A 17,458-nucleotide genomic window follows, 5' to 3' on the forward strand; every position below is an offset into this window, starting at 1 on the left:
TTGAAAAAATAAAATACATTTTCAGCAATTTAGAGGACTTACAAATTGAATAATAATTGTATAAATTTTGAAGTACATTTTGTTTTCCTGCACAAAGCCAGGTTTTCAGAGGCTCATAGGTCTCAGAATGATGGAAACCCCCACAAATGACCCCATTTAGAAAACTAGACCCCTTAAGGTATTTATCTAGTGGTATAGTAATTATTTTGACCCCACAGTTTTTTTGCTAAATTTAATACATAGCAGGTGAAAAAAAAAATTTACTTTTTCCATAAAAGTATCAGTTTGAAGACCGATTTCTTTGTAAAGCGAACATGAAAATGACGAAACACACCACAAAATCTATCACCCTGTTTCTCCTGTTTTTAAAAATACCCACACTGTGGCCCTAATGCGTTGCCTGGACACACGGCAGGGCCCAAAAGGATGGGAGCACCCAGAGGCTTTCAGGACTCATATTTTGCTTGAAAATGTTTTAGGCCCCACTGGACATTTGGAAAGGCTTTGAGCTGGCAGAACGATAGAAACTCCCCATAAACTACCCCATTTAGAAAACTAGACCCCTAAGGTATTTATCTATGGGTATAGTAAGTATTTTGACTCCACAGTTTTTTTGCTAAATTTAATGCATAGCAGGTGAAAAAAAATCAAATTCACTTTTTCCATAAAAGTATCAGTTTGAAGACCGATTTCTTTGTAAAGCGAACATGAAAATGAAGAATCACACCACAAAATCTATCACACTGTTTCTCCTGTTTTCAAAAATACCCACATTGTGGCCCTAATGCGTTGCTTGGACACACGGCAGGGCCCAAAAATAAGGGAGCACCTGGAGGCTTTCAGTACTCATATTTTGCTTGAAAATGTTTTAGGCTCAATGCACATTTGAAGAGGCTTTGAACTGACAGAATACTAGAAATCCCCAAGAAATGACCCCTTCTTAAAACTATACACCTTAAGCTATTTAGGAGTGTAGTGAGCATGCTGACCACTATGTTATCATAAAGGAGGCATGTCCTGATAAATGCATTTGCCTGTTTGACTATGTCTTGCTAACAAAGCAATTGTCCCACATTTGAGTCATTCTGATGCCGTTGTGAACAGCATTCTAGTCTGATATATAATAAATTATAGTGGGAAAAATCAACTGTTCTGGAGTGAAAGGTAATATATTTATAAAAAAATGGAGGAAAACTTATCCAACTATGTGGCAAACTGGAGTTTGTTCACGAGATAAAAAAACACCTGTAGGGCTATGATGACATCTTATTTTTTATAGTGACTGGTCATACAACGTCTCTTTAGCCTCATCAATCCCTATATAAGGGACGAACGTGCCAAGCGACGCGGTACACCATAACAGACCCCTGTCCGGCAATGTAGGAACCGATATGCGTACAACAGCCAATCACCTACAGAATATATAAAGAGACAGTGTCCAAAACCATCTATAGGAACAGTAAAGGATCACTAGTTCCCAAAATAATGTCAGTATTGGCAGAAGTATTGTCGGGTGTAAGAGATCCAGTAAAAACCCGAATAAAACTGTAGCAAAGCCCATGGTGTATTGATATGGAACAGCTCGATTATTAGAGAATCTCCAAATAACAAAAAATATGCCCAAGTAACGATACAGTAAAACAAATTGAGGTTTGTGCGGCAGGACATAGTCATTACAAGTCATCTTACATTTTGAAAAAAAAAAAAAGATATGCCATTTCAGTGACAACATAGGGTCACCTTTTGAAAGCTATACCGCTTATGCTTTTTATCTAGGTGTGTAGTGAGCATTTAGACCCTACAAATATTGAGGCCTTAATATTTAGCGTGCCTTTTCTCCTGTGCTTCAAGATATTCATCTAGAGGTATAATGGAAATTTTTAGTTCTATTTAGTGGTTTTACTGGGATGTCAGGATTGCACATCAGAACTCAGAATTGAAGGAGTGCCAGGAGGTTGTTAGGGCCCACTTTTTACTCGTAAGATTTTATGCAACATGGGTGCCAGAACATTTAGAAAATTCATAAAATGCCTCCTTGAATAAAATTGAAACTTTCAAGGTATTCATCTAGGGGTATAATGGGAATTTTTAGTTTTATTTGGTAGTTGTTTTTTTTTAAAATGTAAATTGGAACAAAATGGGAAATAAAATAAATTTTAGAAAGTAAATACCCAAGCGATAGGAGAAGGCAGGAAGAAAAGGTACTTAATTAAAATCAACAGAGGTGTGGTATATTCGAAAGCACTCTCCAGTGCAGAGGCCCGGTTTAGAGGGGCAGGTCTCACAGTAGTGAGTGGTGTCTTTCCTAATGCCCCTTATCGAGCACACTCGACACCTTCTTTGGGGCCTACTTTTCTTTTCAGTGGGGGGAAGTACGCCAGGGAAATGCTGCCCATGAACAATTCTTGAGCCCACTATTCCAGAAGCACTGCTGCTTCCACTGCCGCTCTACCCTTCCTGGTCTCCAAAAATCAAAGTTTTAATAATTTTTTCATGAAAATCAAGTCCCCCTATGGCCTGCACTTTTATACAGAACAAAGGAATTATATAGTGCCACTTGTGTCAGGTATACGACCAATTTTTTATACCAGGTTCTTGATTTTCTGAGGGCATTATAGGGCTGCAGAACCGGGTCCGAGAGATCCGCCCCTCTCATGAACTGATTGTAGTCCTGAATACACACAGGCTTGATGGTCTGCTCTGTGGTTCCTCGCACTGGGACTGGGCTGGATCGGTCTGCATGGAGAGTGGTCAATACAAGGACATCACGCTCGTCCTTGTATTTGACCAGCAGCAAATTGTCACTTCAAATAGCCCTGCTTTCCCCTCGGCGCACTGTATGATCTACAAAGTCCTTGGGGAGACCCTTTTGGTTTCTCCTAACTGTGCCGCATGCTGCGGTTCCTCTAGCAGCAAGGCACTTCAAAAGGGGGACACTATTATAAAAGTTGTCAATAAATAGATGGTATCCCTGGTCCAGTAAGGGGTGCAGCAAATCCCATACTATCTTCCCACTTATTCCTAGGACAGGGGGACAGTCTAGGGGCTCTATTGCAGAATCTTTTCCCTCATAGATTCTGAATTTAAAAGTGTATCCAGACACGCTTTCACACACTTTATACAGCTTCACGCCATACCTAGACCTTTTGTTGGGCAGGTACTGGCGGAAGTGTAGCCTGCCCTTGAAATTCACCAAGGATTCGTCCACTGCAATGCATTTTTGTGGGGTGTAAATCTCTCTAAATTTTGAATTGTAGTGGTTCACTACAGGTCTAATTTTAAACAGTCTGTCAAAACTGGGGTCATTTGTGGGTGGTCATTCCTCATTATTTTTGTAATGCAGGAACCGTAGCAGGATCTCGAAACAAGCCCTAGGCATGGTGAGGCGGTAAAGCGGGCAATGGTGTAGCATATCAGTGCTCCAATAGGAGCGAATAGAGGGCTTTTTTGTAATGCCCATGTTAAGTAGGCCCCTACAGAGTGTCGGCCGGGGATTCCACTCCTAGAGAGAGCCCCCGCCATCTTTCCATCCCCGCTGTAGATAGTGCCACCCGCCCTGCAGATAGCAAACTCCCCACCACGCCCCGCTGTAGATAGCATCGCACCCCCGCCTGTAAATAGTGCCATCTGAACTGAGTCTAGGAGCAGAATCCCCAGTGTCACATCGCACTGGCCGGGGATTCCGCTCCTTGATAGAGCCACTAACGTTACTGTGCAAATGGACAGTGACGTCAGGGGCTCTGTCTAGAAGCGGAATTCCCGGCCAGTGCGATCTGACACCAGGGATTCCGCTCCTAGAGTCAGTTCAGGTGGCGCTATTTATAGTGGGGGGTGTGATGATATCTACAGCAGAGGGTTGCTATCTAGCATCGCACCCCCCACTGTAAATAGCACCACCTAAACTGACTCTAGGAGCGGAATCCCCGGTGTCAGAACGAACTGGGGACTGCCAAGGTGTTACCTGTCCACTCGACAGCCAAAGCCCTTATTTGCATATCGGGCACCAAAACTAATGCCACCGATATCAACGGTGGGGCTGGAAGAAAAAAATAAAAGCGGCAGAATCTGTGAGGCGCATGAAATCTAACTGTGATGTCAGCTGAAGTTTTTTGGGCTGCTGACAGGTTCTCTTTAAGTGTCTTTAGCACTGCTCAATTATTTCTGTTCCTGAAAGTCCGATAATAATCAAGTCAATGCCAGTGTGCTTCTGTCAGATTTACAGTATCCAAAGTTTTAGGAGAAGTACCAAAGGTGTTTTAACCCCTTCCTTCCGCAGTCAGTTTTAGTTTTTTCATTTTTTTCCAGTCCCGCCTTCCAAGAGCCATAACTTTTAAAGGTTTCCGTCGACATAGCCGTATGAGGGCTTGTTTTTACGGGATGAGTTTTTTTTTTTTAATGGCATGTACTGTACCATATAATGTACTAAAAACCTCTAAAAAAAACACAGAAAGGAAAAAAAACAGCAATTCCTCCATTGTTTTTTGGGATTTTACAGCGTATAACATGCGGTAAAAATGACATGTTTATATTTATACAATGAAACATCTCCAAAAAAACACCTCTTTGAAAAGTCCACCACCTTATCCAGACCAGTTTTCTTGGGACAGATTTTTAGCTCCACCATAAACTTTGCCCACCTCATTTGAAGACCACTTTTCAATGCAATTTTGGGTGGTTGTCTCAAAAGAGGTTTCATTCTATTGTTAAAAACCTTATTCAACATCTTTTTACAATTTTTTTTGTCCCACTAGGGGACTTAAACGTGCAATTGTTGGATCGCTTGTACAATACACTGCAATACTTATGTGTACTGCAGCGTATTCTGCTTTTAGAGGTCTCCTGTTAATCCCTCCTCAGTTGCAATGAAAACCCATTGGCACCCCGCGATCGTGTCATCGGGAGGCCGATGGGATGACTGAGGGCACCCCCCCCCCCCTCTGTCTAATGGCTTATATGTTATTGACTGCAAAATCTAAGTGGTAAATGACCGGGATCCAAGCCATTAAAGCAGGATGTCAGCTGTAATATTCAACCGACACCCGCTGTGTATGGAGCAGGTTCAGCTCTTGAGCCTACTCCATACTTAAGCCTCCCTACAAAGACATGTACGTCCTACTATGTACATGTACGTCAAATGTCGGGTAGGGGTCAAGCTCTCTGTTGAGCCCCTTCAAACTGGAAGTCTGTAGTGGACCGAGATCATAGACTTCCCCAATATGAACTTCTCACATGTATCTACGACACATAAAAAGAACATTTTGACGAGATTTCCCCTTTAACCAACATAAAAAGCGAAGAACCCTCCATCTTACCTTAACCGGCTTCTAAGTGTTGTCACCTCTCGGTTCATGGACTCTGCAGAGTCTGTCACATCTTCCAGTTCCCTCTGCAGTCGGCGGCGGTTGGAGTTAGATCTTGATGCCTCTTCTTCAGATTCCTCCAACTGGCGTTTCAGCTGCTTCATGCGGATATGTGCCTTCTCCAGCTGTAAAAGTAACAGCACGTTTCTTATAATGCATCGCTTTATTGGAGACAGATCGGTGATTTGTGAGGACTTATGTGCATGACTAAATACGGGAGTATTATCTATATTTATCTCCTAAAACAAGTTGATTTGCAAGTGCAGCACAAAATTGAAAAGTAAAAAAAATGTAAGTGTAAAAAAAAAATAATAAACAGAAAAGAAAAACATGAATAAATGTGAGTGTACCTGATCCTTGAACTGATCTGCATTCCTTCTCTCTTCTTCCACTTGTAAGAGGACCTCCTTCAGCCTCTTATCAGCACGTCGCACCAGTTTGTTAGCCAACACACGCTCCCTGGTAATTTAAAGATAGAGTAGATAAAAGATGTAGATGTCAATTTCTTTAAATAACATTTGTCATTTTGTAATTAAATTTGAATACATACATGTAAACTTATAGAAATGTGAAAAGGAGTTATAAAATTTAAAGTCATCCTTAATAGTTAAGATATCAATTTACACACAGGCATTTACTCTGGAAGGAGGGAACGTGGCTACACAATGTTATGAGGTGACAGATGGTAATTTATGGCAGATGGATACTCAGGGGGAACAGTGATGCTTCCCAGATCTGGCAATTAAAGGCTTAGTCGGTATGTGTCAGATATGGGCAGATTCTGAGCATAGGAAAAAAATTATATTAGTATAGATCAACTTGGTAAACATTGGAAAAAGAGAGAAGGTTACCATGCACCAATAGTGCATAACAACTGGACATCTCCATCATGTGTAAAACTTAGTTCATCTGAGCATCCTGTAAAGCCATGTTTGTCAACTTTTCTAAGCGAAGTACCCCTATTTAGATACATTTTAACTAAGTATCACCCAAGCCTATGACTAGATAGGACTTTGAACAACAGTGCTCATTTGACATCATATAAAGCTCTGCAGCATCTACAAAGTATGTGCTGCCTTTCTTCATATTTGAAGTCTAGGGGTGTGTGGAATAGGGTGAGCGCACGTCTCCAGCTGTAAAAGTGGGAAACCAATACATGGTGTGCTACTTGGGTCTTGACAAGTTTTTCAGATGACACAGTGGCTCAATTAAAGACAGTGGCAATTTTTAATGTGTTCTTAAGCAATTTTGTATACCTATCCTGATCATAATAGGGGAGGCCTCCTTCGGACCCCAGAGGGGTTAAAGTTGATATCATTTTATATCAGGGCTATAGCTCCACAATTAGGACTACAGCCCTACTCAGCAACTGTGGCCTAATGAGAAGAGACTTTAATTACGAACTGCTGTTTATAAAATTCTCTAGTGAATTTGCATTTTCTTTCCCAGGACAATAGGACTATAAAGGCACGATAAGGGTAATGCTGGGTTCACACGACCTATTTTCAGGCTTAAACGAGGCGTATTATGCCTCGATTATGCCTGAAAATAGGGCTACAATACGTCGGCAAACATCTGCCCATTCATTTGAATGGGTTTGCCGACGTACTGTGCAGACAGCCTGTCATTTACGCGTCGTCGTTTGACAGCTGTCAAACGACGACGCGTAAAAATACAGCCTCGTCAAAAGAAGTGCAGGACACTTCTTTCAGACGTAATTTGAGCCGTTCTTCATTGAACTCAATGAAGCACAGCTCAAAATTTACGGCTGTCAGAGAAGCCTCTCAAAATGCGAGGAGGAGCATTTACATCTGAAACGAGGCAGCTGTTTTCTCCTGAAAACAGTCTGTCATTTCAGACGTAAAAGCCTGCTACCGTGTGCACATACCCTAAGGCTACACGGTGCGTCATTGACACGGTTTTGTTGCGTTTGAAAACTGCATGCGGTCAACTGCATGCATTTTTTGTCTCTGTAATGCTGTAGTTCTGTTGCAGTTTTTTTACGCACTTAGTTTATGGACATAGTTTTCACTGGTGTTGAAGTTTGTTAGGTGCTTCCTGTATATAGTTCATTACAATGCATTGCAGAACGGTTAGAAAAAACGCAAGCAGTTCAGCAACATCTTTGGCAGCGCGGTAATTAACCGAATGCGGTCAGACATTATGAAGATGCAGTCAACAGCACAAGAAACACATTGCAATATAATAGCAGCAGTTTCTCCATAACAAAAATGTCCCCATTGACTTCTATTGCAAAATGACTTGCTGCGGTTTAAAAATGCAACATAAATGCAATGTGGCCACACCGTGTGCCCTACCCTAAATTTAATGCTATTTCTGAGCCATAACTATGAATGATCCTAATCATAAACTATAAATTAAGCAAGTTCTGAGTGTATGCAATCCATCAAACCCAAAGGGCAACTAGACTGTTAATGCTTTACGTAAGAACTATGTAAGTCTCCAGTGGGGTCTAATTTTGGATACATCAGGACAATAGGATCATTTTAGGACTACAAGCCCCAGGCTGCCTCTGAGGTTCAAGAGAATTGTTCTAATCATAAACTACAAACTAAGCTGGTTTTCCCTATAGGACTACAAGTCCCACGCTGCCTCTGAGGTTCACAGAGGATTGTTTCCAATCACAAATGACAAACTAAGCAAGTTTGACCCTTTAGGACTATAAGTCCAACGCTGCCTTGAGGTTTACAGGGGATCATTTCCAATTACAAATGATAAACTAAACTAAGTTTGACCCTTTAGGACTACAAGTCCCAAGCTGCTCCTGAGGTTTAAAGACGATTGTTTTCCAATTACAAACGACAAACTAAGCAAGTTTGACCCTATTCAATTTTTAAGACAACAGGGCATTTAGATTGCAATAGGACTACAAGTTTCATAATTCCCTTGAGCTTTAAAGAGGAAAGATTCTAATTCGAAACAATTTAAGCTACTCCTTAACGGGGGCTCTCAGATTCATTAGCTTAAACCTGCAGGGGCAGGGATCTCTGCTCTGGTAAGAGGAGAAGAAAATTTACTGATTTGTTTTTTGTTGTTTTCCCTCCAAAATATTGTCTCAAGAGCGAAATACTAAATGCCAAATAGCAAGCAGGTTAAAATTCAATCAATAAAACCTTTAAAAATGACAGACTACTTCGATGAAGAAGGAAACTCACATAATAGTGAACCTGCGGAATCACAAAGAGAACATAGTGATTAACCCTCAGCCAAAGCTATTACCGAATCTAAGATGGAAAAAATGTTTCAGAGCTTCCATACATCACTTCAACAGGACTTTATCCAAATAGTAAAAAAAGAGAAAAATTACCACCCCTGATGGAAGGAGCGCCTGCACTTGTAGATTGAATTCAACTAGGATCCCAGTTGGGACAAGATGTCAGATTTTTTTTATTTTAAAAAGACATACATGCTATGTCATAAAATTGGAATAAAAGCTACGCGTTTTGACCCTGAACCAGGGTCTTCCTCAGGCTTGAAGAAAGGGTCTTCTTTTCTCTTTCCATATCACTTCAACAGGTCTTGAAAGAAATTGCATCAGATATTAAAAAAATATCTACCTTCCTTGGGGATTCGTGCGCAAACCATGAGAAACAATCAATAAAAGTGATTGATATTCATAATGTCATCCTGAACGTAAATCTGTCACGCTCGTGTGAATGCAGCCTTAGATACAGGGGCCCAGCTGTAAGTAGCCTTGTACTAAACTTCATGGGCAAATTTGGCATTTCTGGCAAACTTATGTCTTGGGGCTCTAATCAAAGACACCTGTAGAGCGTTCCCCACACAATGCCCCCTTTATATAGTGTCACAAACCCCCTGTATGGTTACACCCACAGTCCCCTTGCCATGCATCCCACTTGTAGTCAGTCCCCTGTAGGTAGTCCCACATGCTCACCTTGTCTCAGCAGAAAGTATCATACATGATAGGCTTAGATACATAGCCCCAGCAGACCGTATCATACATGACATGCTTAGATAAATGGCCCCAGCAGACAGTATCACACATGATAGGCTTAGATACTGTCACGAAGGGTGCGTGGACCCACTGGGCCGTACCGACATAACGGAATGGTAGCTGGCCAACAGGACACAGGTGAAAGTTTATAGTTCGTATAGGTGTACCTGTGGTAGCTTCAGACAGTAGCAAGACAGGCTTGGATGGGACTAAGCAGCAGGCAGGCACCAGATGTGGTGAATCAGGACAGGCGAGGTACTCAGTGCAGCAGGACTCCAACTGAATACGGCACTTGGACCAGGATAACACGGGATACAGGTAGCAGGAACGGGGAACACTGGGAACTGGAGACACTTAGGGGACTATTTGCAGAGACAAACTTAGGTAACGACAACAACGCTCAGGCAATGCAGGGAGGGACAGAGCCCTTCTTATAGTCCAGGGTGATCTGGGAGCAATCAGCTCAAATCTCACACATGTGTGCGCTCTGGCTCCTTAAGGTTGGACTGAGCTCGCGAGCGCACCGAAGTGGTCACTGCGGAACAGAACAGCCGCATGTGCAGACGGCTCTGGAGAGAAGGGCGTCAACAGAATGGGAGGAGTTCGTGGTCAGCGACCTCTTATGCCCCCTCCAATTAGGACCAAAGCGAGAGAGAAATTTCTTCAGGCGGGTAGTAGCATTGAGGTTCTCTTCTGGCTCCCAGGACCTCTCTTCAGGACCAAACCCCCTCCAATCCACCAAATAAAAAGTTCTTCCTCCTACTCTCTTGGTGTCCAAGATCTCCTTAACCTCGAAAATATCAGAAGAACCGCTGGACGCAACTGCAGGGCTATAAATCTTGGTATAGCGGTTCAGGACCACCGGCTTCAGGAGGGAGACATGGAAGGAGTTAGGGATCTTGAGGGTAGGAGGCAACCGAAGCTCGTAGGAGACAGGATTGATCTGCTTAGGATCTCGACGGGTCAGAGGAACCTGGGAGCAAACTCGTATGACGGCACTCTCAGTCGGATATTCCTGGAGGACAGCCAGACCTTGGTGCCTGGGAGAAATAGAGGAGGTTCTCTTCTCCTTGTTTCTGCCTTCCGTCTCATGCGGTCGACCGCCAGAATAATGGAGGATCGAGTCTGCTGCCAGATCTGCAGGAAGTCCCTAAAAGCAGAATCAGCTGCTGGTACTTTCGGACATAACGGACCCCAGGACAGGAATTTGTGGGTGTTGGCTGTAGACAATGAAGAACGGTGTATTTCTTGTGGACTCGCTAGTATGATTATTAGACGAGAACTCGGCCCAAGGAAGAAGCTGCACCCAGTCATCATTCTGCTTGAAGATGAAGTGTCATAGGTAGTTCTCCATGATTTGATTGATCCTCTCGACTTGACCATTGGACTGAGGATGGTAGGCTGAGGAAAAGTCCAACTTTACATTGAGGAGTTTACAGAGGGCACTCCAGAACCTTGAGGTGAACTGAACCCCCGATCAGACACGATATGCCGAGGCAAGCCGTGCAGGCGGAAGAAGTGTTGGATGAAGAGGGCGGCCAGTTGAGAAGCAGAAGGTAGACCGGTCAGCGGAACGAGGTGAGCCATCTTTGAAAATCGGTTCACCACCACCTACACTGCACTGCATCCCACAGAGGGAGGCAGGTCCGTAACAAAGTCCATAGCTATATGCTGCCAGGGAGCATCGGGCACAGGCAGCGGCTGGAGAAGGCCAGTAGGTTTGGAGTGAGCAATCTTGTTAGCTGTGCACACCGAGCAGGATGAAACAAAGTCCATGATGTCTTTGGGCAGCGTGGGCCACCAGGACACTTGTGAAAGTCTATAGTTCGTATAGGTGTACCTTCAAACAGTAGAAAGACAGGTTCGGATGGGACTAGGCAGCAGGCAGGCACCAGACGTGGTGAAGCAGGACAGGCGAGGTACTCAGCGCAGCACAACTCCAACTGAATACGGCACTTGGACCAGGATAACACGGGATACAGGTTACAGGTAGCAGGAACGGAGAACACTGGGAACTTGAGACACTTAGGGGACCATGATAGGCTTAGATACATGATAGGCTTAGACATGATAGGCTTAGATACATGACCCAGCAGACAGTATCACACATGATAGACTTAGATACAGGGCCCCAGCAGTAAGTATCCTTGTACTAGCATATGTTCACCCCCCAAAAAAATGTGTGTGCGTGTATATGTGTTTGTATATATATATATATATATATATATATATATACATACACACATACATACATATATATATACATATATATATATATATATATATATATAGGAGACAGCATATCTATAGCACTACGATTCTATTGCTATGGATAGAATTACATTAACAACTTAAAAATTTGAACAGCACATTCCAATAAGTGAAACTAAGCATGTATACAGGTGCAAGAACGCCTGTGACTGCAAATTTATACAGCACACAAGAAAATGACACAGCACACCACTAAATATAAATAAATATGCATTACTGCTGAATTTACTTACAATAGAGGTTCTAAGCGCACATTTTGATCAAATTGTGTGAGCCCACCTGCCACGACAAGGCGACCTCTATGAGGTGGGAGCCTACGCTGCACATACACCCAGAACTGGGACTAAGCCTACATATACTTGGGGATGGTAGGAACCAGCATGATTTTAATTAGTTTAATGCTGGTTCCTACCATCCCCAAGTATATGTAGGCTTAGTCCCAGTTCTGGGTGTATGTGCAGCGTAGGTTCCCACCTCATAGAGGTCGCCTTGTTGTGGCAGTTGGGCTCACACTATTTGATCAAAATGTGTGCTAAGAACTGGTCTCGCGGCTCTATTGGTGGCCGTCTTTGTCTCGCGTTTTAAGTTCCTATGTCTCTGCTTGCGAGGTCTGGATCGCGCTAAGACTCCTTGAACTCATCCTATGGGTGAACTGCTGCCATTGCCTGTTCCACAGAAACCGTGGTCTCATCTGTCCATGGATTTCATCATTGATTTGCCTCCCTCCGAAGGCAAAACGGTCATTTGGGTTGTGGTGGACCGTTTCAGTAAAATGTGTAATTTCATTCCATTGCCTCAACTCCCTGATTCCAAAACTTTATATAAAAAAAATTTGTTGATCAAGTGGTTCGTCTGCACGGTATTCCAGAAAATGTTTTACCCTGATAGAGATGTACAATTTGTGGCTAGCTTCTGGAGAGCCTTCTGTAAAAAACTTGGTGTAGAGTTATCATTCTCTTCTGCATTCCAATGGTCAAACTGAGCATTTTAAACCTTGGAACAATATCTTAGGTGTTATATTGCTGATAACCAGATTGAATGGGACTCATACCTTTCTTTAGCAGAGTTTGATATAAATTATCGCCACCATGTTGCTCTTGATACTTCGCCGTTTTTCTGTAATTATGCTTTTTATCCTCGTTACAGTTCATTTTCCGCATCTTTGAGTGATAACCCTGAGGTAGAAGTTGAATCAAATAAACTGTGCACAGTTTGTGCTCAGGTTCAATTGAACCTGAAGAACTCCCAAGTTATACAAAAGAAAAATGCTAACAGCAAGCGTACTATGGGCCTGTATTTAGTGTGGGTCAATAGGTGTGGCTTTATACTAAAAATCTGCGATTGAAAGTGCCTTCTCATTAGTTTGCCCCTAAGTTTATCGGTCCATATGAAATTGTTGAAGTTATTAACCCTGTGTTGTTTTGTCTTGCTCTTCCTCCGTCCTTTAGGATTCATGATGTATTTCAGAAATCTCTCCTAAAAAAATTTTCCCACCATTTCACGATCTTCCTCCATATGTCTGTGCTTGTGAATTGTCGGGTCTTCTGGTATTTTGATCAAGCTTCTGATGCTCCCTGCACTTCTGACTTCTGGACCTTTTGGAAACGGACATCGGCTTGACTCTCGTTAACCCATTGTTTGCTGATTTGGATTATCTGCTCCTGGCCGGTTTTGACTTTTGCTTTTCCTTATATCCGCTTGCCTTCTGATTTGGACTTTCTGTTTAACTTCTGGCTGTCTGGTTTCCTGCTCAGGTTAGTCTGCATTGCACCTCCTATCCAACGCTGAACTCTGCTAAGACAACCTGGGTCCTAAGCAGCAAAGACCATTCCACCTTGCGGTCGGCTCTGGCGAACACCTTAGACACTGTCGATCAGAGATGTGACGGATTTGAGGTTGCGGTTTTATGTGCAGGCTCTCTCCCGGCACTCTCCAACAGTCTTTGGAGAATCGCTCAAATTGCAATTCCATAACCGGAGATAAAACAGTGTAAATTAAAACTGATGGATTTGGAAGACCGTAACCGGAGAAACAATTTAAGACTAAGAGGCATCCCGAGTCCATTAAGGATGATCAATTGGCACGCTTCATGTGGGAATTTATGGTAGCGGTCCTGCCGGAATCAACAGAATTGGATTTGAAAATATACAGAGTCCATAGGATCAGAAAGGCAAAAAATGCACCTCCAAACTCGACATGAGATCTGATTTGGAGAGTTCACTTCTTCCAAATAAAGGAAGATTTTATCAAAGGCTTAAAAAATAACCAAGAGCTCCCAGAGAAATGTAAGCATATTTTGGTCCTTCAGGATCCATCAACCATGACATTAGCCAAACGGCAAGAATTTGGGGATGTTACCACAGCACTTCAAACCGCAGGGAAACGATACAGCTGGTGGTTTGGGGATACCCTGTGCATTTATAATGTTTAACTGCATTACTACGAAAATGGCACAGGAATGGTGTCGTACGTGGGGTCTAATTCTCCACCCGAAAGTAAACGCTTCCACATTGTCATCGGTAATGGGATTGTGATAGAGTGCCTGGCTATTAGCCAAGTGTTTATTTTATCATTTGATATTTTTAATAATTTATTGTTTGTTTTTAGTTTTTTTACACATTATGGGGAGTTGACATTGGAATCGCTGTTTGAAAAAATTGTTTGGTGAGGAAAGCTATTGAAGAAATTCGATCAGTCTCTGGGAATGTTGCTCGTATTTAAATTTTCTGCTTGTCTCATCATAAAATTCTAGGCATTAGATGGCTTTATTTTCATCTGTTAATTGAATGAATACTGCTTTCTGCAATAGCAGGGATTTGTATTGTTATAATTGCATGATTCATGATTAGAAGAGGAGACACGCAGAGCACTGTTCCCTGTTGAGATTTTTAGGTAATGTGTGAGCGTCCGTCTATTCTGATGATAAAATAGTCCTCCTTTGGTTGGGTTACGAGTGTGTAGCCCGACCTAATGCACACGCGCATGCGCGGTCGAGAGCAAGACCGCGATGCGCTTCCATGGTAACGGCAGATGCCGGACACTGAAGAAATTTGTACTTCCTGTCATGCTCTGTGAGGATTATAGACGCATACGAGACGACATATGTTCTTGGAGACTGATACACAGGTATTGAAACTAGCGATCTAAAATAGTATTTCCATTATACTTGAGTCTGATGATGTGGGGGCTTCTTTTACTACGTTATGATGTAATTGTGAGGGTTTATTAACGTTATTATTGTTGTGGACTTTCAGGAAGTGATGTCATATCACAGGTGGTATATAAAGTGTGCACTAATGTATTATCACTAAGCTTGACAAAGACCCAATAGGGGCTGAAACGTTGCAGTTTTTTATGCTTGGTGAATAAATCTACTTTTTTGGACACCTGAGTGCTGCAGTCTTTCTTTCTATTGCTGTGCATTATGGTATAGGTGACAAAGACTTCTTGAAACTTGCCCAAATCAAAAGTATCATTAATAGATATAAAATTGTTGAATCTATTAAACTACGTAGTCAGAGGGATACAAAGGGATCTATACGGGACCTTGAGTTTATAGCACTCTCAAATGGTTTATCCCCGATTTACAATAAATTAATATCTTTAAATATGAATGGCAAGTTTAAGTACATGCTACAATGGGAAAAAGATTTATAAAAAGAGTTGCCGTTGGATGAATGGCTGACTGCTATAACATATACCTGTCAAAATACTAAATGTATAAATCATCTTGTACCGCTTAAAAAAAAATCCACTTACGTATATATTTACATCGGAAGAAATTGGCCCAGTTCAACTCTGATAACAACGGGTTATGTTGGTGAGACTGTGGAATAACTGGTGATTTGATACATATTTGGTGGGGGTGTGGAAAATTAAAGACCCTTTGGTCCGAAGTTTCTGCTTTAATTAATCAAATTATTGGAGAAAGTAAAGAAATTCTTACGATAAAGTTAGCTTTATTAAATATGAAAGTGAATATAATCGCCAAAGAAAACAGATGGGTCTGTTGCAGAATTTTAGATGCAGCACGAAATATAATTGAATTCAACTGGCAAACAAATAGGATTCCTTGTATTACTGAAGTAATAATAAAGTAAATACATATTTTCAGTATGAGAAAGTCCTAGGATTAGATTGGGAGGTGGGAAAGTATTTATTCCAGGACAGATGGATGTCCTGGATAAGAAATCAACACTTTTCAAACCTATAGGTTGTTATTCTATTAAGGCCCCATGCACACAACCGTAAAAAAAATCTCCATAATTACGGACCCTTTCAGTTCTATTGGCCGCGGACACCTTTCCGTAACGCTACGGAGAGGTGTCTGTGCCGTACAACTGTGTCGGGAATTATGGAGCATGTCCTATTTTTCGTATTTTATGGGCCATGCTCCCATGAGGCCTAAGTGGCTAGTTCTTCAGCTTTTTCTTTTTTCAATTTCTTTATTTTTTAACTTTTTCTTTTTTGTTTTCTTATGTTACTTCTATTTCTTTATGGATGTAAAAAGCTTTGTTTATTATTATGAATTGTATATTTATACATTTATTAATAATACAAATTAAAAAAAATTTGAAAAAAAAAATGAAAGAGTCTACCATAGTGTTCCAGTAAAAGAGTAAGTCACCTTGCCACCATAACAGAACATTGCCTCTATAATGCAAGCCACAGGGCTCTTGTTACGGAGTCATCCATAGTGCCCCCATAACAGAGCCAGCCAGAGAGAGAAGCGCTTCATATGTGGGGACCTCAGGCTGTTTGGGTGGGTGTTGCAGTTATGTTCACCTTTTTTAGTTGTGCAGTGATGTACAACTACTCAACACGTGTTATAGTCAATGTATCCCATCCACGGAACGATCTGCCTTAAGTCGTTCCCAGTATTCTCGAAGGGTGTCGGTAATTCAAAAGGAAAAAAGGTTTAAAAATGAGTAGTTACTCTGAAACACTCTGTGGCGCTGTTCCTCAGGGAAAAATTTAAATGCTATTTAGTTTTCATGTATAAAAGAGTCTTATTACATAAAAAGTAATCACAGTGCACTAGATTTCTTGTTTCAAGCCCGACTGGGCTCCTCATCAGATACAAACACTGCGTGATGATAACAGTCAGGAGAGTGATTTTAAAGAAAAAAAAGCCCTTAAAAAAATAGGGAATGTTCATTGAATAATCATGTGGTTGCCCATAGCAACCGTGAAGGACACATCCCTTTTTAATGCAAAAAAAACCAAAAACTTATTTAGCACCATATTATTGATTTATTCATCTATTGAGTGCTGTGGATTCTTCTACAATAAATGTACCAACATAACAGCAGACTGAAGACTGGGGCATCAAGAGCTGTGTTCCATATAGAAGAATCAGCTCTTAAATGGAAGCTTTACATATTATATAGTTATGTATTGCCAACTACGCACTGCCATGCAGAGGCCACCAGTAGGACAGAGACGCTGTTAAACAGGTTGTCTCAAGTGGACGAACAGTTCTTAGGATTAAGCCATCATGGCGACTGACTGTTCGTTGTGGCTTCTCTAACTCAAGGGAAGCTCTGTGCGGTTTTTATGTTCCCTGCAGCAGGCGCAAATCAATCTCTGCTCTGGCTTATAGTGGTAGATCCTGAGAGGGAAGTCCACCTCTTTGCTGTAAATGGGTTTTCCCACGAATCTTAGTATGAAAATCATAATGGTATTACATTGCTAATAGGATAAATATAATTTGTAGGTGCCTATTTGCTAAATTTACTACACTTTACCTAGTGTCCAGTCCAGTGGCGTAACTACCGCGGTAGCAGCAGTAGCGGCTGCTACGGGGCCCGGGGCTTGAGGGGGCCCGTGCCGCCAGCCGACACGCCCTCCC

At 41.9% G+C, this 17,458-nt stretch overlaps 1 protein-coding gene across 5 annotated transcripts in view; it reads right to left on the minus strand.

The window, feature by feature from the left end:
- LOC142662116 (myosin-10-like) overlaps positions 1-17,458 on the minus strand; it is a 428,074-nt gene that overhangs the window by 54,800 nt on the left and 355,816 nt on the right. For all 5 annotated transcript variants that reach the window (XM_075840065.1, XM_075840064.1, XM_075840061.1 and 2 more), the window contains 2 exons: positions 5,711-5,819; positions 5,313-5,485 (listed from right to left, as the gene is read on the minus strand). In XM_075840065.1, coding sequence (XP_075696180.1) covers positions 5,313-5,485; positions 5,711-5,819 — 282 coding nt within the window. The remainder of the gene's footprint in view (positions 1-5,312; positions 5,486-5,710; positions 5,820-17,458) is intronic.

Source organism: Rhinoderma darwinii, chromosome 10 (genome assembly GCF_050947455.1).
Source record: "Rhinoderma darwinii isolate aRhiDar2 chromosome 10, aRhiDar2.hap1, whole genome shotgun sequence".
NCBI classification, from domain to species: Eukaryota; Metazoa; Chordata; class Amphibia; order Anura; family Rhinodermatidae; genus Rhinoderma; species Rhinoderma darwinii.